This window comes from Staurois parvus, unplaced genomic scaffold (genome assembly GCF_062004578.1).
Source record: "Staurois parvus isolate SC_StPar_1 unplaced genomic scaffold, SC_StPar_1.0 ptg000704l, whole genome shotgun sequence".
Lineage (NCBI taxonomy): Eukaryota > Metazoa > Chordata > Amphibia > Anura > Ranidae > Staurois > Staurois parvus.
This window is the reverse complement of record NW_028318500.1, coordinates 5,795,739-5,819,443: the sequence shown is the minus strand read 5'-3', so window position 1 is coordinate 5,819,443 and position 23,705 is coordinate 5,795,739. Positions and strand designations below refer to the sequence as shown.

At 42.5% G+C, this 23,705-nt stretch overlaps 1 protein-coding gene and 1 non-coding gene across 2 annotated transcripts in view; both read left to right on the top strand.

Moving 5' to 3' along the window:
• Window positions 1-4,082, top strand: part of SLC5A1 (solute carrier family 5 member 1) — an 84,849-nt gene extending 80,767 nt beyond the window's left edge. The window contains exons 14-15 of the mRNA XM_089653243.1: window positions 2,863-2,968; window positions 3,391-4,082. Of these exons, the coding sequence (XP_089509369.1) occupies window positions 2,863-2,968; window positions 3,391-3,599 (315 nt within the window). The 3' untranslated portion in view covers window positions 3,600-4,082. The remainder of the gene's footprint in view (window positions 1-2,862; window positions 2,969-3,390) is intronic.
• Window positions 4,083-20,842: 16,760 nt separating this feature from the next.
• LOC149445945 (U6 spliceosomal RNA) lies at window positions 20,843-20,949 on the top strand. The gene has a single exon (XR_016306304.1). It is a non-coding gene; the product is annotated as a U6 spliceosomal RNA (small nuclear RNA).
• Window positions 20,950-23,705: the final 2,756 nt, after the last annotated feature.

Here is a 23,705-nt window from a genome sequence, read left to right as displayed (position 1 = left end):
ATGCTTTCGCATCGTCCACCACTGAACTGAAGAGCATTTCTGCGCTGCCTACCACAGCACCCATGAGTTTTACCCTACTTGTTACCACTGAAAACAGCACATGATTATCTACCCCCACACGCTGCCACTGCACCAGTGCGCACCACCCCACTGACCTCTACTACACTGACTTGCACTACCCACTCACCATTGCAGCATCGACATACACTACAGAATCATGCTCTGATATGCATTACATTTCTCAGACAGTTGAATTCTGTACACTATATTGTAGGCTCATATTAGGAATTCAATATTCATCCCATTGAATGAATGGGCACATTTTGCTAGTATATATTAAAAATGAAGGTGTGACCACCTAAAACTAAAGTTTAAACTGCTTATATTTTGCCATCCTTGGTGCCTCCCTACCACCCCCTCTTATCGACATGCTATTGAAATATTTACATCAAATTTTTCTGTTGTGATATGTTATTTTAGACTCAGGGATGTCATCAGTAGGTCTCTGTACTTTTCTATGCAATGCAGGGACGTCATGGCCAGTGGAAAAAGTGGCAGAATGCTGTACATAACTAGCTGAAGGCCTCACAGCACCCCGTCTCAGTACTCCACTCAAGAGCCCTCAACCTTGATACAAGCAGTTAAATAAATATAGTGCAGTGCTAAAATGTCAATGATAAATAAAAGATACGAATAATCTCAAAGTGACAGTCCGTGCAAGTTAAAGTGGAGGTAGTAATAATCATGATCCTGTGTCGGTGCTCCAACAGTGTTATGATAAGAATGCGCACTCACCAGATACGCAATGTTAATGCGCATTAACAGTTGTAATGGTCCTCTCTAGGTAATGGATGTGGTCCTGGACAGGGGAAATCCTCTCTCTGCGTACAGGTGGTGCTGTAGGAGCTCTCAGGAGGAGCCACTTGGATCCAGAGTTGTACAGCTGTCCTACGAGGAGATCCTGGTATATAAGCTGCCTCACTCATCCACCCCTTAAAGGGGCTCCTGGCTGCCTGATCCCATCTCCTACTGAGAGCTCCTACAGCAGCACCTGGTGAGTGCGCATTCTTCTCATATCACTGTTGGAGCACCGACACAGGATCGTGATTGTTACTACCTCCATTTTAACTTGCACGGACTGTCACTTTGAGATTCTTCGTATCTTTTATTTATCATTGACATTTTAGCGCTGCACTATATTTATTTATTTGATTGATGAAGGTTTTATATTGGTTACATTTGGTGCATTAGCTGCTGTTTTTAGAGCACTCACTTTTACATCTTTATTTTCTTGATACAAGTAGTGGGCAGCCTCTTGAGTTATGCAAATTGACTTAATGTTGCCAGTAGCAGACTTTAGCATCAATGGCAAAATGCATGCCACCAATCAAATATCAAAATGCTTTGATGGGTGAATGTAAGTATGTTCCTAGGCAGATCACCCTACGTAACGCCCACGTGTAATGCTAACCCTTCCTGATTAAAATAAAGGGACAGGTCAGGAACACTAAGGCTGGGGTGGAGAGCGCTAGATGATGCTAGATGTCCTCCAGCCAAGAAAAGAAATGGGCTCTGTCTGACTTGCTACAGTTTCTAATGCGCATTGTGAGAATCTCACAGTCTGCAATGAAATTAGCATAAGAAATCTCAGTACAGAAAAGAAGCCTGTACAACTGTGGAAGACTGACGGGAAGGGTGGGTGCAGTTCAGCTTTAAGGAATATTATACTATGAAGTTTTAAGTAATTTATTAGTATGTAATAAATCAATAAATTTCAGCAACAGCCACCCAATAAATTTCAGCAACAGCCATGCTTATATAGTATGTAATAAATCAATAAATTTCAGCAACAGCCACCTATTCTGGGGCTGGGTTAGAACCTTTTTTGGTATATTACTGCTTTTGGGGATTTATTAGGTTTTTTTTTCATTTCCTGCCTTGCTGACAGAAAGTCAAAAGAACTTTCCAAAAGCAACACTGACAGAAATAAAAGTGCTTGTTTTAGTAGACTAGTGGAAGACTGTAACCACTGTGAGTTTTGTTTTTGCTTTTGTGTCCCTGTTGCAGATTTCCCTTCACTTCTTCTCTGGTAAAACTATTGTCAGCATAAAGTGAGGGAAAATCTCACCTTTCAGGTGCATTTTCCCGCACCACATTCAAAACACACTGCAGTTACAATCTGCAACAGGTGGCAATGAAAAATTAATCACATCCCAAGTTGCCTGCACTGGAGAAGTACCATGAGATTTGGTTGCAGTGCATTTTTTAAATCACTTCTTGCCTGTAGGACTTCATATGGGTTAAAGTGGTTATACCAGGATGATGCCTACGGCAGCAGGCATCATCCCTGTATCAACATTTTCAGCCAGTAATTTCCTTCAATGTAGAAGTGATTACATCGGCTACAGAGCCACTCTTCTACAGGCGGCGGGAGCGGGCACCCCCCTCCCGCTGCTGCCATTCCCAGACTCTCCTGTCCCATCGGGGTGTCGGGGACTGCTCTGACCAGCGGCTATAAATGCACTGCTTTTGATGCAGTCCCGGGTGGGTCAGACCATACAAATTGTACTGCAGTGCACCACATTGCACGGGAATGTGCAGCCATGCCTGTGCAATTCCTGGTGTAAACTGGCTCTAACTGTCCTGGTAGGTAGTAAAAACAGATACATATTCTAATCTTTTCCTGCTATAAAACAAAAAAAAAGTAGTTTTTGGCTTGATATTCACTGATTTTATTGCATAAAGTGAAAAAATATGACTGAACTATAACAAGAATATGTAAATGTACTACATCACTAAAATAAGAGTGAAATAAGAGGCGTTAGTCATATTGTAACCAAAATTGAAAAACTTTTTTTGTAGCTTTACCGCTTGTGCTGGTCTCTGAGGAACAGCAAAGAGGAAAGAGAAGATCTTGATGCTGAAGACTGGGTTGCTGAAGAAACAACAGATGATGACTTTGATGAAGGTGAGATTAGCCGTATATTGATGCTAAAATAAAGCTAACAACCATAAGGACCTCATTTCTCTAAATAATAGAAATATGTGTACATGTTGCCATAGATATAGCTTCTTGCCAATGGGACCTTAATACTCAGGATATGTGTAACTAGTGTAATCAAATTTTCAACCAGGTGCAAAAGCATTTCACAAGATGTAAGTCTTTGATCTCTGATCAGTAAAGTGGGTCATATGATTACATAATAAAATTACGGAATCTCCAATGGGTCCCTCGGTCACAAAACCACAGAACCCTATTTACTTCAGTCCTGCTGCAAGGCCAAAAGGGTGCTCAGAGCTAGTGATAGCGACAAAAAAGCAGATGCAATCTGTTTAGGTGTAGCATTTTGTTTCCCAATTATTCACTCAACCTTTTTATTTTTGATGCAGAGGAAAAAATGAGTTGCTGGAAGAAGGCTTACAATTGGTTCTGTGGCTTCGAAACTAAGAAGGCTCCAAAACTTAGCGAGGAAGAGAAGGCGGCCATTGAAGCAAAGATGACAGACACATCAGAAGCGCCTCTATGGAGAAATGTGTCCAATATCAATGGCATTATCCTACTAACTGTTGCTGTGTTCTGCCATGCCTACTTTGCCTAGATGTGATGCATTTTTTTAATGTTGAATCCTAATAGACATTCTTTGGTCCAATCATCACTTAAACGGTTAATGGCAGAGAGATACCAGTTATGACTTTTTTCTGCTTATGAGAACCATTTGGATGATGCAAAACCATGGAAATATGGGCATGAAGGTAATTTACGATGAAAAATCTACCCTGTGGGTAACTCCTCCTGTCCATGAAGCCCCAAAAGCAGTACTTATTTCACAGACATGCCCTGTTCTAGGGTGAAGTAGCAAGATAATGGTAGTGAACTGCATTCACACATTACTAACCTATCCATTGGGATGTGGGTTGAAAAGGATGGTCGTCACTGAAGCTCTTGTGTTAATGAGGATCTATAAATACATATCATGGAAGGAATTGTCCAACAGCTGAAATTGACAGATACAGATCCTCTCCATATGTGTAAAATATCTCTTGTATTTTAATAAGGAAATAAAAATTGTTATGAAATAGAATATTAGTACTTTATTGCCATGTGTACAACCAATGTTTGACTATGCCACAGTCCATGCCATAAGAGCCAGCTGATGTTGCCTGTAACAGATCTAGCCACCAGTGGCAAAGTGCATGCTATCTACACACCACTTGCCAACATGTAGGTGGGGCCTAACCAGTGTAACCAAGAATTGAACACAAGCATACCTAAATTTTGTCTATATTGTAGAAATTGACTGTTCATGGAATAAGACAATTTACAGCAATGGCACCATATATGTTGGAGGTCATACATTTATTCAGGCAGAAGAGGGCATGGTTCCAAATAGTTATATGCCAGTCATTCATAGAAGCACAGAATGCCAGAGGAACAATTCCCTAGGGGGAAGCGATATCACACTGTGACCCCAAATGTCCCTGCAGAGATCTAGCTGCCAGTGGGAGACTCTTCTAGGAAACTGACAAGGAAAGGGTGAGGAAACACCCTATGGGGGGAACCTGCTTTTTTCCTCCTTAACACCTCTCTATTGCTGCTCCTATTCTCTCCCTATCCAATGGGTCTCCTTCCTTATCCTACTCTCACTCTGCAGCCAAATGATAATACTATTTATAGTATTCATAGTCAACATGGCTGCCCAAATTTCACAGGACTTCTGTATTCAATAGCATTCTCCCCAAGATGGCTGCACCTCTTTCTCTGTGTGCTTTGTATATGATTTCACAGAGAAGCACTAAAGTGGCAACACTTTAGTGCAATATTTTGATGCTGTAGATAGCAATAAAGTCTACAAAGTGGAGTAAAGACCAATACAGATTTCATGTGTATGTAAACTCTAACAACAAACTTCTCTTATGTGTTCCATGTTTGTATTTTGTTAAATATACAAGTAAAACATTTTATTACATCTGTTCCATTAGTTAGCCAACGAAAAAAAAACCTTTTGACCCTTTCAGAAATCCATTGCTGTCTTGTTTGCTCTGTAATCCTATATCAAACTTTGTTATCAGAACTGCCCCGTGGGTTACCCGCATTTTCCCATAGATTGCTATTAGATCAGGTGCTTTTGATGTGTTTTCTGAAAGCGCACCAATAGTTCTGCATGCTGCATCTGTACTGTGCTTTCAGAAGTCAAAGCACCAAAAAAAGCCTGATCTAATAGAAGTCTATGTGAAAGTGCAGGTAAACTGCATGAAAATGAACCTGATCAAATAAATATATTCTTTACACACCTTGAAACAATGTGCTCTGATGACTTGCCATGATCACTGATCTAATCACTTTCCATGATCACTGGTAAGTTCACTTGTCATGAAGAAAACACACAGCTTCCTTCAGAAACTTTGATAAATAGTGTTGTGCATCATCAACCTTTTAAATAAGTAACCTGACACATCTAATTGCTGTATGTTTTCTTCAATAAAAAGAACATTACATAACATTCAGAAAAACCAGTGTAAGCACTTTAAAGCCGAGTAATCCCTTGTAGAATTGTGCTGTCAGCGCTCCTGCAGGATATGGGAGCTTCTATCTTCTCCCAGTCTGCCTTCTGGGTTTGGATTCTTCAGCCTCTTGATTGACTTGTCCACGATGATGTCACTTTTGGGTATGCGCACCAAAGTCACACATCTTGGCACAGGGAGGGTGCCGTAAATGTAGGCTGCGCTGCGAGGCTCAGTGTACATTGACACGGACAGGCAGAGAATGTCTTTTCTGTAATAAAAATCCAACCTATCAGCATTTTTTTTAAATTCTGCTTTAACCGTTTCCTGTCCCACCATGGTACATAATCGGCCGGATGTGAGCAGCACTGATGTGGGTGGACGTGAATTGTCTCAGCTGTGTCCATCAGGCACAGCACAACACAGATTGTTGTACCAGGCCACTGTGAATGTCCCTGGTACCATGTGATCACTGTAGCCAATCAGCGATCACATGGACAGCAGTAAACAATATGTAATTTCATGGCATCATTGTTTACTACTGTGTCATTTCTTTGGTCACAGAGATCACATAGCACAGGGCCATTCACAGTAGCCCTGTACCATGTGATGGCTGTGGCCAATCACAGCTATCACAATATTTATCAATGCCTGCAGGAATGCAGCCAAAGAACGTGGGAAATGTTTGTTTTTACAGCCATCATGACTGTAAAAGTAATCTGTGATGGAGGGTAAGCGGGACAGAACACACAAGGCAGACGGCAAACACTTAAAGCTTTATTAAAACAGACAACAGTCACTCAATGGGGAGTAGTGCAGGGAGAGAGAGTCCAAAATACTTGTAATCCAGCCCCGGTGGGCAAAGTTAACCGTTTCAATACCGTGCAATTTTACATCTTCCTGCCCAGGCCAATTTTCAGGTTTCAGCGCTCTCACTCTTTGAATGACAATTGCGCGGTCATACAACATTGTACCCAAACTAAAATTTTATCATTTTCTTCACACAACTAGAGCTTTCTTTTGGTGGTATTTAATCACCGCTGGGGTTTTTATTTTTTGCTAAATTAACAAAAAAAGACCAAAAATTTTGAAAAAAAACCACATTTTTCTTTGTTTCTGTTATAAAAGTTTACAAATAAATAATTGTTCTTCATAAATTTAGGCCGAGATGTATTCTGCTACATGTCTTTGGTGAAAATAACCCAAATTAGGATGTATTTTTTAGTTTGTAGGAAAGTTATAGAGTTCACAAACTATGGTATAGATCTGAATATTGATCAATCCTGAAGTACTGACAGCCAATCTAATTTCTTGAGGTCCAAGAATGTCAGAATAGTACAGATATCCCCAAATGACCCCTTTTTGCAGAGTAGACAGTCCGACGTACTTCATAAGAAGCATGGCGAGTTTTTTGAAGTTGTATTTTTTTGTCATAATTTTTCGGAAAATGAAAAAATTAAAAAAATTATTTTCACTATTTTTTTTTTTACATACTGTCACCAGTGCAGTACAGTGTCATCATATAACTGGCATGGCGGTGAACAGGGACACTGACTGGTGACAGTATGAAAAAAAAATATATATATATTTTTTTTTTTTCAATTTTTTTATTATATTTAATTTTTTATTACATTTTTTTTAATTTTTTTAAAGATTTTTTTTCATATTTTACTATGACCAAAGTAGTACAATGTTACCATAGTAACATTGTACTACTTTGGGGAAGTGATCTGTTTTTTTTTTTGTTTTTTTTTTACACAATTTGCTTATAGCAAAGAATTACTTTGCTATAAGCAAGCATTTACCTGAATGAAATCGATTCATTCAGCTTTTTTTTTTTTTGTGCTTAGCTGTAATTTGGTCACAGCTAAGCACATGACATGTGCATGTGATTAGCTGTGACCATTCACAGCTAGGCACTAGTATACAATGGATGGCATCATGAATGAAGCCATCCATTGTATACAACTGTCATGTGACCTGCTGTGATTGGTCACAGCAGGTCACATGGTACCAGCAACGAGAGCCGGTACTTGGATCTGTCATCGGCCGTGTCCGAGGTGCACGGCCGGTGACAGATCGCACTGCTGCGCCGCTCTGCATTAGCGCAAACGGCGCATGTGCGGGAGCACGCCAAATGGCATGTACCCGGAACGGAGAGACACTTCTGAAGCCACCAAACGGCCATTGGCCGGGCGGCTAATGGTTAAAGTCTCTACAGCAATTTGTAATCCAAGAGGCAGTTCATAAGCAGTCAGATAGCACAAGGGAAGCATACACTCACGCAAAGCTGATGCGTTTCAGGCAGGGCTGATGTAGCTTCTGGGGTCCCCCTTCCTCCAATGGGGCTCAGGCAGAGCCGGGGGGCCACTAGAGTCCAGCTGGACCCCTCAGCGGTTGCTCAGCAGAATAGCTCAACAAGAGAGACCAGCACTGGCCTCTTAAACCCCCTGAGCAGGACGAGAGGCGGAGGTGGGTCATTAGCAGGTGACAATGAAGAGAATGGACAGGAATGGAACTACAGTAATTTAATTTGTAGCTGTAAACAGAAAAGACTGGTTGGACAGGATAATTAGTGGGGGAAATACATTAATACAAAAGTAAGGCACTAATTAGTGGGGAGGATATTATAATTAGGCAAATGACTGGTTGAACAGGATGGACACTGAAACAGGATAATTGGATTTGCAGCTGTAAACAGTGTAACAGGGGGGGGGGGGGAATACATAAATACAAAAGTAAGGCACTAATTAGGGATGTATACACTAACTGAATTTGGGACCTTTTGTGGAGGGGCGAGTTAATTACAGCTAGGGGCCTTTGGCACACAGGAGTGAATACTAATTGGAGGACGCTCTTCCTATGGCCAGAAGGGATTAGGAACAAGGAATTAATACCTGGGGATTAATAACTGGGCTGGCAGAGAACTCATATCGTGACACTCTGGATCAGTAAGCAGGAATTGATAATTGGCCAGGCCCCTATACCGTGACATAATCAAATAAAAAAAAATTCTGATCACCACCCTCCAGAGTAGTACAGTGTCACTATAGCTATACCAATTACAGTGTCCCTGACCACCGCCACACCAGTTATGGTGTGCGTGATCACCGCCACACCAGTTGCGGTGATCTGGGACTGATGTGGCAGTGATCACAGACACCATCACACCACTCATATTGTCCTTAATCACTGCCAGCCTCTCACAGTGTAGCTAATCACAGCTGCACCACTCACAATGTCTGTGATCACCACCACACTGGTCATATTGTCCCTGATCATCTCCACACCAGCCATATGGTCCCTGATTACCGCCACACCAGTCATATTGTCCCTGATCACCACCACACCAGTCATATTGCCCTAATCACCACCACACCAGTTACAGTGTTAGTGATCACCATCACAACAGTTCCAGCGTCCCTGATCACTACCACTCCAGTTATGCTGTTCCGGATGACCCCCACACCAGTGCAATGTTGCCTCTCTTTGCTGCCTGTAGCAATCCTGGCCTGTTTATGGACCACATTTCTGCCTGCTGCCTAGACCAACCCTTTGCCTGGTTGCTGACCATGACATCCTGCTGAGTATGTTCTTCTGTGAGACACCAGTCCCAGCCATCCCCTGGGGACAACTGCACTCCTGGAACCACAGGAACTCCTTTGTTCCTTCTTTCTTCAGCCCCCTGTACTTCCTGGTCAGTGAATATGGCATTCCTGGGGGCAGCCACATACCAGTAGGTTAGGCTTGCTTGGCTTATAGGAACTGGGGCTGTTATAGGTAATGCTACACTAATCTATAGTGCCTGATCACTCATACAGGTGACCATTATAGTAAATTGCTTTAAACAAAATTGGTTGATATGCTTGATACACAAGATACGATGTCTGGTACATGCTCAGTACAGTCATTGAAGAAGTCTCACAGATGTGGCATTGTCATACTTGGGATGAGTAGTAGAATGTGTTTTGGGGTGAAATTCTAAGCATGCCCATACTGCATGTAAGAAATGTCTTATTAATTGACAACTTTGCAAAAAAAAAAAAGTATTTAAATTTGTTTATGCATTTTCCAAAAACTTGTCAAAAATGAAATCTTCCAAAGACTCACCATTCCTCTTAAAAAATACCTTGAGTTGTTTACTCTCCAAAATGTGGTAATTTTGTGGGGGTTTTCATTGTCCTTGTGTTCCAGGGCCTCCAAAAATGTGATATGTAGTATAGAAATTAGATGTGTAACTCATGCCCCTAGAAAGCCTGGCCATGCTCCATGGATTTTGGGCCCCTCTGTGTGGCTAGGCTGTCAAAAAGTCTCATGCAAGTAGTATTGCCACACTCGGGAGAAGTAGAAAAATGTGTTTTGGGGTGTATTTTTAAGTATGCCTATGATGTGTGTTATAAATATTTTATTAATGGACAACTTGTAGAAAAAATTACATTTTTAAAAGATGTGCTATGCCTTTCAGAAAATACCTTGGAGTGTTTGCTTTCCAAAATGGGGTCATTTTGTGGGTGTTTCCACTGTCAAGGTGCTCCAGGACCTCCAAAATGTGATAGTTGTCAGGGAATGCCTAAGTATGTAGATGCCTAATTTGTGCCCCTAGAATGCCTAAAGGTGCTCCTTGGATTTTGGACCCCTCTATGCATCTAGGTTGTGAAAAAGTCTCACTAACGTGGTATGCACATAGTCAGGAGACATAGCCATAGCAGAATGTGTTTTGGGGTCTAGTTGTGTGAGAAATAACTTGTTAAAATGACAACTTAGTGAAAAAAAAAATATTTAATTTCTTCATTTTCAAAAAAATTTTGAAAAAAAAATTACAGCTTAAAAAAACTCACAATGTCGCCTACAAATGGACTGTCTAATTTCTAAAAAGGGGGTTATTTGTACTGTCCTGGCATTTTAGGACCTCAAGAAATGAGATAGCCAGTCAGTACATCAGGACTGATCAATTTTCAAATACTATATGCTGTATATACCATAGTTTGTATATTTTATACCTTTCACGCAGACAAAATAATATACACTAATTTGGGTTATTTTAACCAAATTAATGTAGCAGAATACATTTTGGCCTAAATGTATAAAGAAAGTATTTATTTGCAAAATTTTAAAACAGAAACTAAAAAAAAAACTTTTTTCTCCCAATTTTTGTTCTCTTTTCATTTATATAGCAAAAAGAATCCAGTGGTGATTAAATACACCAAAAGAAAGCTCTATCTCTCTCAAAAAAGATGAAAAAATTAATTTGGGTAAAGCGTTGCATTGCTGAGTAATTGTCATTCAAAGTATAACAGTGCTAAAAACTGAAACAATACCTAGGCTGGAAGGGGGTGAAAGTGTCCGGATTTGGACGAAGTGGTTAATGTAATTGAATTGCATATGGATAGAAATTTCACATTACATGTTTTTTTTCAACACAGCAGCTGTAAAAAGACAAGATGAGGAGAATTATGTATTTATCAAATGTAACTGCAATAGAGGCAGAAAAAACTGGATCAAAAATGATTAAAGTGGAAACTCTACAAGCTAAAAAATGACCTTCAAATTAACACCACTACTGGTATTTCCACAATATACACTGCTCAAAAAAATTAAAGGAACACTTTTTAATCAGAGTATAGCATCAAGTAATTTAAACTGGGGTATTGATCTGGTCAGCTAAGTAGCAGAGGGGGTTGTTATTCAGTTTCAGCTGTTTTGATGTTAATGAAATTAACAACAGGTGCACTAGATGGGCAATAATGAGACTACCCCCAAAACAGGAATGGTTTTACAGGTGGAGACCACTGACATTTTTTCCCTACTCATCTTTTCTATCTGTTTTTCACTAGTTTTGCATTTTGCTAGGGTCAGTGTCACTACTGGTAGCATGAGGCGATACCTGGACCCTACAGAGGTTGCACAAGCAGTCCAACTCCTCCAGGATGGCACATCAATACATGCCATTGCCAGAAAGTTTGCTGTGTCCCCCAGCACAGTCTCAAGAGCATGGAGGAGATTCCAGGAGACAGACAGTTACAAGAGCTGGACAGGGCTTTAGAAGGTCCTTAACCCATCAGCAGGACCGGTATCTGCTCCTTTGTGCAAGGAGGAACAAGATGAGCACTGCCAGAGCCCTACAAAATGACCTCCAGCAGGCCATTGGTGTGAATGTCTCTGACCAAACAATCAGAAACAGACTTCATGAGGGTGGCCTGAGGGCCCGACATCCTCTAGTGGGCCCTGTGCTCCACATCCTCTAGTGGGCCCTGTGCTCACTGCCTGGCACCATAGAGCTCGATTGGCATTTGCCATTGAACACCAGAATTGGCAGGTCTGCCACTGGCATCCTGTGCTTTTCACAGATGAGAGCAAGTTCACCCTGAGCACATGTGACAGATATGAAAGGGTCTGGAGAATCCATGGAGAACGTTATGCTGCCTGTAACATCGTTTTGGTGGTGGGTCAGTGATGGTCTGGGGAGGCATATCCATAGAGGGACATACAGATCTCTACAGGCTAGACAATGGCACCCTGACTGCCATTAGGTATCGGGATGAAATCCTTGGACCCATTGTCAGACCCTACACTGGTGCAGTGAGTCCTGGGTTCCTCCTGGTGCATGACAATGCCTGGCCTCATGTGGCGAGATTTTGCAGGCAGTTCCTGGAGGATGAAGGAATTGATACCATTTAATGGTCCCCACACTTGCCTGACCTAAATCCAATAGAACAGGTCTGGGATATCATGTTTCCATCCATCCAACACAGCCAGGTTTAACCTCAGACTGCCTAGCCCAGGGGTCCTCAAACATTTTAACCACTTGCCCTCCTGAGGATTTACCCCCCTTAATGACCAGGCCTCTTTTTGCTACTCGGCGTTGCACTAATTCAACTGATAATTGCGCGGTCATGCAATGCTGCACCCAAACGAAATTTACGTCCTTTTTTTCACACAAATAGAGCTTTCTTTCAGTGGTATTTGATCACCTGTGCGCTTTTTATTTCTCACGCTATAAACAAAAAAAGACCAAAAATTTTGAAGAAAAACAATATTTTTTACTTTCAGCTATAAAAAATATATAGTAAACTCAAAGTTGGTTATAAATTTAGGCCAAAATGTATTCTGCTACATGTTTTTGGTAAAAAAATCCCAATAAGTGTATATTGATTGCTTTGTGTGGAAGTTATAGCATCTATAGTATAGATACTGCAATTTACACCATTTTTTTGCTATATAGCGCTGCGCTAGTTTAACGGACAATTGCGCGGTCATGCAATACGGTACATAAATGAAATTTACATCCTTTTTTCCCACAAATTGAGCTTTCTTTTGGTGGTATTTGATCGCCTGTGCGTTTTTTATTTTTTGCGCTATAAAAAAAAAATGACAATTTTGAGGAAAAAAAACTATATTTTGGACTTTTTGCTGTAAAACATGTCCAGTAAAAAAAAAATTTAAAAATCAAATTTAGTCATAAATTTCTGCCAAAATGCATTCTGCGACATGTCTTTGCTAAAAAAAAAAAAAACAATATGTGTAAATTAATTGGTTTACGTGAAAGTTATAGTGTTTACAAATGGCAGGAAAGATACTGGGATTTTTAATTTTTTTTATACTAAAAATGGCGGCGATCAGCGAGTTATGGCGGCGATCAGCGACTTATGGTGGGACTGCGGGACTGCAGGACTACGGCGGACATTCTGACACTGGGGGGGAACTGACTTGGGGTCACTGACATCCCCAGTGACACCAATACAGTGATCAGGGCAAAAAAAAAAACACTGACACTGTACTAATGGCACTGGGGAGGAAGGGGTTAACTTTATTATTCAGTGACAGGGTTAACTGTGTGAGGGGAGTGTTTTACTAGGGGGCGGGGGGGTGTACTGCAGGGAACACCACTGATCAGGACAGATAAACTCTTCTGTCCCGATCAGCGTGTCCTGGAGCTGTCAGGGAACTGACAGAAAGCACAGCTACTGCAGCTGTGCTCTCTGTCACTGATTGCCGCTAATCGCCGGACATAGCCGGTAACGACCGGCTGTGACCTGGCGACTGACATCCGCGGCCGTGATCAGCGGGACAGGTAGGGCGGCTGTGCGCCTCACATGCGCCCCCTACCTGTTTTGAAAACACACGTTTTAAAACGTGGTTTTGCCCAGCCGTGCCACCCTGCTGCCGTATTTCTACAGTGGATGGGCGGCATGTGGTTAAACAGGGGGCCAGTTCACTGACCTTCACACTGTTGGGGGACCGGACTATAGTTTGAAAAAAATATCAACAAATTCCTATGCACACCGCACATATCTTGTTTGTAGTGAAAAAAACAGGAAAAAAACATTACAATATTTAAAATGCACTGTACACTAACTCACTGGACACTGCAATGCACTGTACACTGTAAATCACTGGAAACCAGAATGCACTGTACTCTGTAATGCTCTGGACACTATAAGGCACTGGACACCACAATGCACTGTACTCTGTAATGCACTGGACACTATAAGGCACTGGACACTACAATGCACTGTACTCTGTGTACTCTGTAATGCACTGTACTCTGTAATGCACTGTACCCTGTAATGCACTGGACACCAATATGCACTGTACTCTGTAACTCACTAGACACCGCAATGCACTGTACATTGTAACGCACATGACACCGCAAAGCACTGTACTCTGTAACACAGTGGATACCAATATGTACTGTACACTATAACGCACTGGACACCGCAATGCACTGTACTCTGTAACGCACTGGATACCAATATGCACTGGACACTGTAACGCACTGGACACTGCAATGCACTGTGCACTGTAACGCACTGTACTCTGATACACTGGACACCACAATGCACTGCACACTGTAACGCACAGGGTAAAAAAATGCACTGTACCCTAACGCATTGTACACTGACACCGCAATGCACTGTACTCTAATGCACTGTACATTGACACACTGGACACCGAAATGCACTGTACCTGGTGCCTGGTGTGCTCTCCTCTCCTGTTGCTCTTCTGGCTGCAGCAGGTGAAATCCAGGACTTCCAGGCTGCCACTCGCTGTGTCCTCATGGCCAAGGACCCAACGAGCAGCCTAGCTATTTGCCGGGCGGTGCAAGGGTTTTTTGTGCTATCTTTCCCGATTTTTTTTTTTTCCAGCTGGCTCAGGGGGCCAGAACAAATGTCTTTGGTGGGCCGTATCCAGCCCGCAGGCCGTAGTTTGAGTACCCCTGGTCTAGGAGCTCAGTGATACCCTGGTCCAGATCTGGGAGGAAATACCCCAGGACATCATCCGTCATCTCATTAGGAGCATGACCCAACGTTGTCAGGCATGCATACAAGCACGTGGGAGTCATACAAACTGAGTACCAGTTTGAGTTGCTGCAATGAAATTTCAGCAAAATGGACTAGCCTGCTTTGATATTCGGAGTGTCTTTGAATTCAGTCCTCTGCAGGTTGATAATTTTCATTTCCATCAAACGATGGGGTATCCTTACATTCCTAACACATTACCCAGTCCATATCAGTATAGATATCCAGCATAGATATTTTTCCCCATTGAGATCTGATGTGTTTTCAAAGTGTTCCTTTAATTTTTTTGAGCAGTGTATATCAACAGATTCAAACTGCAGATCAGTCTTTCTCAACCTTTTCAAGACAGAGGGACCCCTAAGATAAATTTCATGTCTCAGGGAACCCCTGCTAAAAAGGTGGCTTGTGGTCATTGGGAAGAATTACTCCCATAATGAAAGCTACAAAGATCAATGGTGTCAGTGGGAACTTACCTGAATGGCAGAAATTGCTGATTGCTCAAGGAACCCCTAGCAACCTCTGGAGGAACCCTGCTTGAGAAACCCTGCTGTAGAAAAACATTTTCAAGCATGATTCCTGATACTGAGAAACACTTATCTATGTTCTATGTGAGAACTAGCAGTGTGCACGTGTGCCCCCCATCCTCCCTCCTCTACCTAAAATGGCAATATTATGTAAAATAGTGTACATAAATAAGTACACTTACATAAGTCTCTGCTGCTTATTTTCTTATTTTTCTCTTTTTAGGCTGCCTCTGTGCAGCCTGTGTCCCCAGCCTGTGTCCCCACAATGTCTACAGCATTCAGCTGCCATTTTGAAAATGTATGTACTCGTCTTGTAAGTGTAAGGTACAAAATTACATTCATCTGGTTTTTTGGGGGGTTTTTTTTCAAAGCCTTCTTTATACCTCACTATTGTCATGCTACTTAAAGCAGAGCTCCACCCAAAAGGAGAAGTTCAGCTTTAAGTCTTTGTCCCCCGCTCCCCATTAAGGATTGGCACCTTTGGGGAGTGGGTACCCTAATTTGACAGGTACCCAATCCCACTTCCGCTGCAATCGCCTAAAGTGATCGAAATCGGAAGTTGTCCTCCCCCTCCCTCCTTGTAGTCTTCTGGGACATGTGACAGGTCCCAGAAGACTACGGGGCCATTCACAAAGTGCAGAGCTTCCCGCACATGCGCAGTAGGCACACGATTGTGAAGCCACAAGCTGTCACAGCCGGGTGCCCACACTGAAGATGCCGGTGCCAAGGAAAGAAGACGGCTGGTGAAACCAGCCGTGGTGAGGACTGTATTTGAAAAGTCAGCAGCTACAGTTTTTGTAGCTGCTGACTTTTTTTTTTTTTTTCAGTTGGAACTCCACTTTAAGATATTTGGAAAATATTGAGGATCATTACATTGAACTCCTTATCCATGGAAAACAATACCCTCAAGATACAAGACTCATTTATGTGATAAGAATGCCTTTGACGTACTTTATTCCCACATAATCACATGCCCAGATTACTAAGAAAACTAGGATCACTAGGAAAACTACTTTAAAACATGAGTCACAACTCAGCAATTTATATATTATGGGCTTATCATGGACAAAACAAGCCCAAAAAGAAAACAGTACATAGTAGTCAACCTAAACAGATCCACATTTTGTAAACAGCAGCACTTACCATATGTAATACTAACATACAGGTCGAAAAATTTGAATATTGTGCAAAAGTTCATTTATTTCAGTAATGCAACTTAAAAGGTGAAACTAATATATGAGATAGACTCATTACATGCAACGCAAGATAGTTCAAGCCGTGATTTGTCATAATTGTGATGATTATGGCTTACAGCTCATGACTGAGGACATAGTACAGGAGATGACCAGAGACTACGGACATAGTACAGGAGATGACCAGAGTCTGCGGACATAGTACAGGAGATGACCAGAGACTACGGACATAGTACAGATGACCAGAGACTGCGGACATAGTACAGGAGATGACCAGAGACTGCGGACATAGTACAGGAGATGACCAGAGACTGCGGACATAGTACAGGAGATGACCAGAGACTGAGGACATAGTACAGGAGATGACCAGAGACTGAGGACATAGTACAGGGGATGACCAGAGATTGAGGACATAGTACAGGAGATGACCAGAGACTGCGGACATAGTACAGGAGATGACCAGAGACTGCGGACATAGTACAGGAGATGACCAGAGACTGCGGACATACTACAGAAGATGACCAGAGACTGCGGACATGCTACAGGAGATGACCAGAGACTGCGGACATAGTACAGGAGATGACCAGAGACTGCGGACATACTACAGGAGATGACCAGAGACTGCGGACATGCTACAGGAGATGACCAGAGACTGCGGACATAGTACAGGAGATGACCAGAGACTGCGGACATACTACAGAAGATGACCAGAGACTGCAGACATATTACAGGAGATGACCAGAGACTGTGGACATAGTAGAGGAGATGACCAGAGACTGCGGACATAGTACGGGAGATGATAAGGGACTGCAGACATACTATAGGAGATGACCAGAGACTGCGGACATAGTACAGGAGATGACCAGAGACTGCGGACATAGTACAGGAGATGACAAGGGATAGCAGACACAGTACAGGAGATGACCAGAGACTGCGGACATAGTACAGGAGATGACCAGAGACTGTAGACACAGTTCAGGAGATGACCAGAGACTTCAGACACAGTACAGGAGATGACCAGAGACTGCGGACACAGTACAGGAGATGACCAGAGACTGCGGACATAGTACAGAAGATGACCAGAGACTGCGGACACAGTACAGGAGATGACCAGAGACTGCGGACACAGTACAGGAGATGAGCAGAGACTGTAGACACAGTACAGGAGATGACCAGAGACTTCAGACATACTACAGGAGATGACCAGAGACTGCAGACATACTACATGAGATGACCAGAGACTGCAGACATAGTACAGGAGATGACCAGAGACTGCAGTACTTTGGGCAGCGGGGAAGGGGGGGGGAGTTGTCCTTCCCCACTCCCTCCCTGTAATCTTGTGGGACATGTGACAGGTCCCAGAAGACTACAGGTGTCCATTCACAAGGCGCAGTGGGCAGTGGGCACCCGGCTGTGAAGCCACAAGCTGTCACAGCCAGGTGCCCACACTGAAGATGCCGGGGAGAGAAGACGGCCAGTGAAATCAGGACACCACTGGACTGAGGAACAGGTAGGACCGAGGAGCAGGCTCTTCTGCACAGTACAGCCGAGCGTCCGGCCCGGTATTTTAACACGGCGGTGGTGGGAATACCAAGCTGGCCACTCCATATTCGCTCCATAAGATGCACAGATATTTCCCCACATTTTTTGGGGGGGGAAAGTGCATCTTATGGAGCTAAAAATACGGTATATATGGGAGCTGTTTTACTTGAATAAGAATGTATTTTGGGCAGCACAGTGGCTAAATGGTTAGCACTTCCACCTAGTAGCACTAGGGTCATTGGTTCAAATCTCAACCACACCACAGCACCGCCTGCCTGGAGTTTGCATGTTCTCCCTGTGCCTGCGTGGCTTTCCTCTGGGTACTCCTGTTTCCTCCCACACTCCAAAGACATGCTGGTAAATTAACTGGATCCTGTCTAAATTGGCCCTAGTATGTTAGGGACCTTAGATTTTACGCCCCTTGAGGTTTAGGGACTGATGTGAAGGTACAATATATATATATGTGTAAAGCGCTGCGTAAATTAACAGCACTATACAAGTACTTGAAATAAAGAAATATTTCTGTTCATACGGATATGAGGTATACACAGCTCTAACAAACAGCACATCCCTGTCTAGCAAAGGAGACCTGATTTTCCTGCAGTTCAGTCATACTCAGGTCTTATAGCTTTCTTAAACCTAGTACACACAATCAGGAAATTATACAAAAAATACTGATAATCTGATTGTTAGCACACAGCTTTCATCCGAAATTATTCAGAGACAAGCACAAAAATGTTTCTCGGACAATACCAGATCGTATGATTTTTGCTTAATCAGTACCGTTTTCGTATGAAAATACAATACAAATACAGTAAAATACGTTACATCACTTTCAAATTTTTATTCTGTCATACAAGAATGTTCATAACTTTAGTAACCTGTTCACTTTCAATATGAGACTAGCATGTCCAATATTCTCATCGTGTGTACGGGGCTTTAGCCTGTGACTGGACAGTGGAAGGAGAAGATGCAAAGTGATATGTTTATCTCTCTGTCATTTTGCTGTCTCCACCAGCATGTGTGACGGACGCAAGATCGCTGCCACCAATATGTGACGATCCCACGATCGCTGTCACCAATATGTGACTAACGCGGCGTCAGACCCCAGCCCTTCTCACCAAACTCGTGACCGAAGGACTAGCCAATCTAAAACCGCGATGTCACGTACGTAACAATGCCACACCAAGCTGCACCCTGCACAACGATTTTCCAGCTAATTGGACCACAATCTATGTACCGGCAGCCTGAGCGATTGTTACTGGGTCAGGTTAATTACGCAATTAGCCCTTCACACTGCCACCACCTCCTTTTTGTACAGAGAAAGAGGAAACTCGGCAATATCAGCTATAACACTATAATGGTTGAGATAATCATCTGAATAACACGGTCACCGCAGGCCAGTTATACAGAGGGTTAAACAAACACAGTAGCGCTCTTTTTAGAGGCAGGAATTTGTAAATTGCAATTAAGAGCTATAGAAACAGTTCAACGCTTTCAGAAGGAAAGATTTATTACTAAAAGGTCAAAAAGGGTGCAATAAAGTATTTACAGAAAAAAGATGTAACCAATATATATATAAATATACAGAGAACAACAGCACAGCAAAGAGGTAACAGAAGGAGGTTAAAGTACTTGCCAATCAGCCTTGGGTTTGCAGATCAAGTTTCAGAGCGAAAGGGTACGGGTCTCCCCAGGTGGTTCTGACTTCTTCAACTAACTCTTCTTAGGCCTGACACCCAATTTGTGGTTCCCCAGCAGGGGGTGTCTCTGAAGTCAAGGACCAATACCCCGTTTAGGGCGGGAAGGTCTGGGCGTAGACCTAAACTAGAGCCAAAATATCCTGTAGTTCATATTTTGGCTCATAACTCTTCATATGCACAAGTGACACTCCACCCGTGGGTAGATTATTATGCAGACATGTCTGAGGATTGATTAGATATGAATTATGAAATTCTACACTGAATGGTTCACGAGAGCTACTTTTCTGCTTTCCTATGTATTCGAGACAAGGAGAGTGACCTATCAAACTGTTCGTCACCTCTTGGCCAATCTGACAATATGCCTGGTTTTTATGTAAGTCTCTCATATTCCAAGATATTCCAAGATATGAGACATAGGGGAAAAATGGATTTTTAAGGTTATCTGGAAGTGCTTCCTTGGAATGTCTTTTGAACTCCTGGGAAGGCTGCGTTATCTTTTTACAAGGTGTCAAATTGCCCAGGTTCTTTGGACAGTGAGGCCCCAGCTCCCTTGGGGATTTTATAACTCCTAGCCCCCTGCTGGGCTCTGGCCTCCTGTGACACTCCTAACACACACACTGTAAATTAACAGAGAGGGAAGGGGGAGAATGAGGGGGAAATATGTTTGTCAGGATGGTTAACCCCTTTGCCAAGATGGAGGTTGAAGCCAAAATCGTTGAACCGCGTCCATCTCTGGATGTACGCCTGCCACAGCATGTCCCTTACACTTCAGCACAGAAGATTGGCTCCTTCTGCTGCTTTTTCCTCTCCCAGTCTGAGCAATGCAGTAAAGGAGCTGCAAGAAGCTGATATCAGGTCAAATTCAGGTACTCACTTTGCTGGCAATTTAAAGCATGCATTTAATAATGTATTATTTCAGAAATACAGAGCTGCATTAATCTCTGTCTTTTACATCTGTCTGAAGTCAAGCTTTGGGGGCTGTTTAGCTCTAGTGGTAGATGTGATTTTGAGGTGCGTTCACATCAGTCCAAACTATTTTTAAAGGCTCAGCAGCCCACTTTTATTAGACAAAAATTAAAGTGCTTGCTTTGGCAGCTCATATACTAAAATTGGAGCGATACAGAGAAGATTAGCATGGCCCCTGTACAAGGATGACACGCAAATTCGTGAAGCGTTCCGTTAAAAAAAATAAAAGATTAAAGGTCCATCCAAGATTCCCATGCAGGGGTTTAAGTTTTATTTAGCAACAATGTTATATACCGAACCACCTGGCTCTCTGGTCCACAATACCTCTGCTCTGTTTGGCTCTTTCAGCCTCGATTGCAGGACCTTACTGCATGGACCCACTCCTGGCCTCCAGGTAGGGTTATCCAGCACCCTTCCAGGGTTTCCTCACTTGCTCAGAGACTTCCAGTCTTCCTTTAGCCTTCCTGGACCTGCTAGCTGCCTCAGCTTTATCAGCTTCCCAAACCCTTTCTTGGTCTTCCCAGCCCATGTAGCTGTCCCAGCCTTCCCAGTCTTTTGGGCAAGAAGTCCCTCACACAAGGGATGCAACCAGGTTTCCTGACAGATGTCCATCTCCACGCGGCAGCAACTGCAACAACTGATATGGGCTATATCCAGATCTGGTTTATAAACATTCTGCACACCTGTGCGCTCATACAGGCTGCTGGCAACTAGCAAAGCCTGCGTGTGGAACTTGAAGGTTCCACCCCACCCAAGGCTCTTTGGAACCTTCAAGTCCCAGGTCTTGATCCAGTACTACCAATTCCAGAGAAAACGTAGGACAGTTTTCACTGCTCACAAACCACCTGCTGGAGCTTCTCAAACTGGATTTTTGAAAGTCCTGTGTTATTTATATCTTCATAATCTAAATTCACATAGTGGCAGGGCCTCACACTGTCACACCATGTATGGTTGGTATGGTGTATATCTGTTTATAGTTGCTATTTACATCATTATATTTGTTGGAATTGTTGCAATTGAGCGCTATATATCACCTTAACCACTTGCCCTCCAGAGGATTTACCCCCCTTCCTGACCAGGCCATTTTTTGCATTACGGCGCTGCGTTACTTTAACTGACAATTGTGCAGTAATGCAACGCTGCACCCAAATGGAATTTATGTCCTTTTTTTCCCATGAATTGAGCTTTCTGTACCTGTGCGGTTTTTATTTTTGCGCTATAAGCAAAAAAGACCGACAATTTTGAGAAAAAATATTTTTGACTTTTTGCTATTAAACGTCCAGTAAAAAAATTTAAAAAAATCAAATTTCATCATAAATTTAGGCCAAAATGTATACTGCGACATGTATTACTAAAAAAAATACCAATATGTGTAAATTAATTGGTTTACGTGAAAGTTATATCATATACAAACGGCAGCATAGATATACATTTTTTTTCCACTAGTAATGGAGTCGATCAGCGACTTTTAGCAGGACTTCAGGACTGCGGCAGACATTTTGACACTGGGGGGAACTAACTTGGTGTCACTGACATCCCCAGTGACACCAATACAGTGATCAGTGCTAAACAAAAGCACTGACACTGTACTAATGGCACTGGGCAGGAAGGGGTTCAGGAAGTCTTCTCTTGATTGTTGACTTTGACACACATACACCTACCTCCTGGAGAGTGTTCTTGATCTGGCCAACTGTTGTGAAGGGTGTTTTCTTCACCAGGGAAAGAATTCTTTGGTCATCCACCACAGTTGTTTTCCGTGCTCTTCCGGGTCTTTTGGTGTTGGTGTTGCTGAGCTCACCGGTGCATTCCTTCTTTTTAAGAATGTTCCAAACAGTTGTTTTGGCCACGCCTAATGTTTATGCTATCTCTCTGATGGGTTTGTTTTGTTTTTTCAGCCTAATGATGGCTTGCTTCACTGATAGTGACAGCTCTTTGGATCTCATCTTGAGAGTTGACAGCAACAGATTCCAAATGCAAATAGCACACTTGAAATGAACTCTGGACCTTTTATCTGCTCATTGTAATTGGGATAATGAGGGAATAACACACACCTGGCCATGGAACAGCTGAGAAGCCAATTGTCCCATTACTTTTGGTCCCTTAACAAGTGGGAGGCACATATGCAAACTGTTGTAATTCCTACACCGTTCACCTGATTTGGATGTAAATACCCCTTAAATTAAAGCTGACAGTCTGCAGTTAAAGCACATCTTGTTCGTTTCATTTCAAATCCATTGTGGTGGTGTATAGAGCCAAAAATTTTAGAATTGAGTCGATGTCCCAATATTTATGGACCTGACTGTATATATACGTGATTTTGCACACAGGTGCCGCCCTGCTATAGGGCAGTCCTTAAGCCGTTAATAGGTTTGCTAGCTCACCGTTTGGTAGTTTATTTATTGCAGGTACCTATACTGTATAGGGCTGTCAATTTAGGCAACACATTACATATATATATATATATGTATATATATATATTGTACATTCACATCAGTCCCTGAAGGAGCGTACCATCTAAGGTCCGTATCTCACATTCATACACACAAATACTAGGGCCAATTTAGACAGGAGCCAATTAACCTTCCAGCATGTCTTTGGAGTGTGGGAGAAAACCAGAGTACCCAGAGGAAACCCATACAGGCAGAACATGCAAACTTCGTGCAGGTAGTGCCGTGGTTGGGATTCGATTCAATGATCCTAGTGCTGTCAGGCAGAAGTGCTAACCATGTAACCACTGTGCTGTTCACATTGATTTAGTGATTTTGCTCTATTTTTTTCTGGTGGGATAAGCGTTTGGAGTAGTTTGTTGGTTTAGACAGACTGACAGTATAAAACTGTAGGAAAATATAAACCATTCCATGTATAGATTTAATGTATATGAAATACTCCCCATAATGATGGGATAATTGCTACAACTGTATAATAAATGTAATGAGGAAACTGCTACTCCAGATCAGCCCAGGTGAACAAATGATA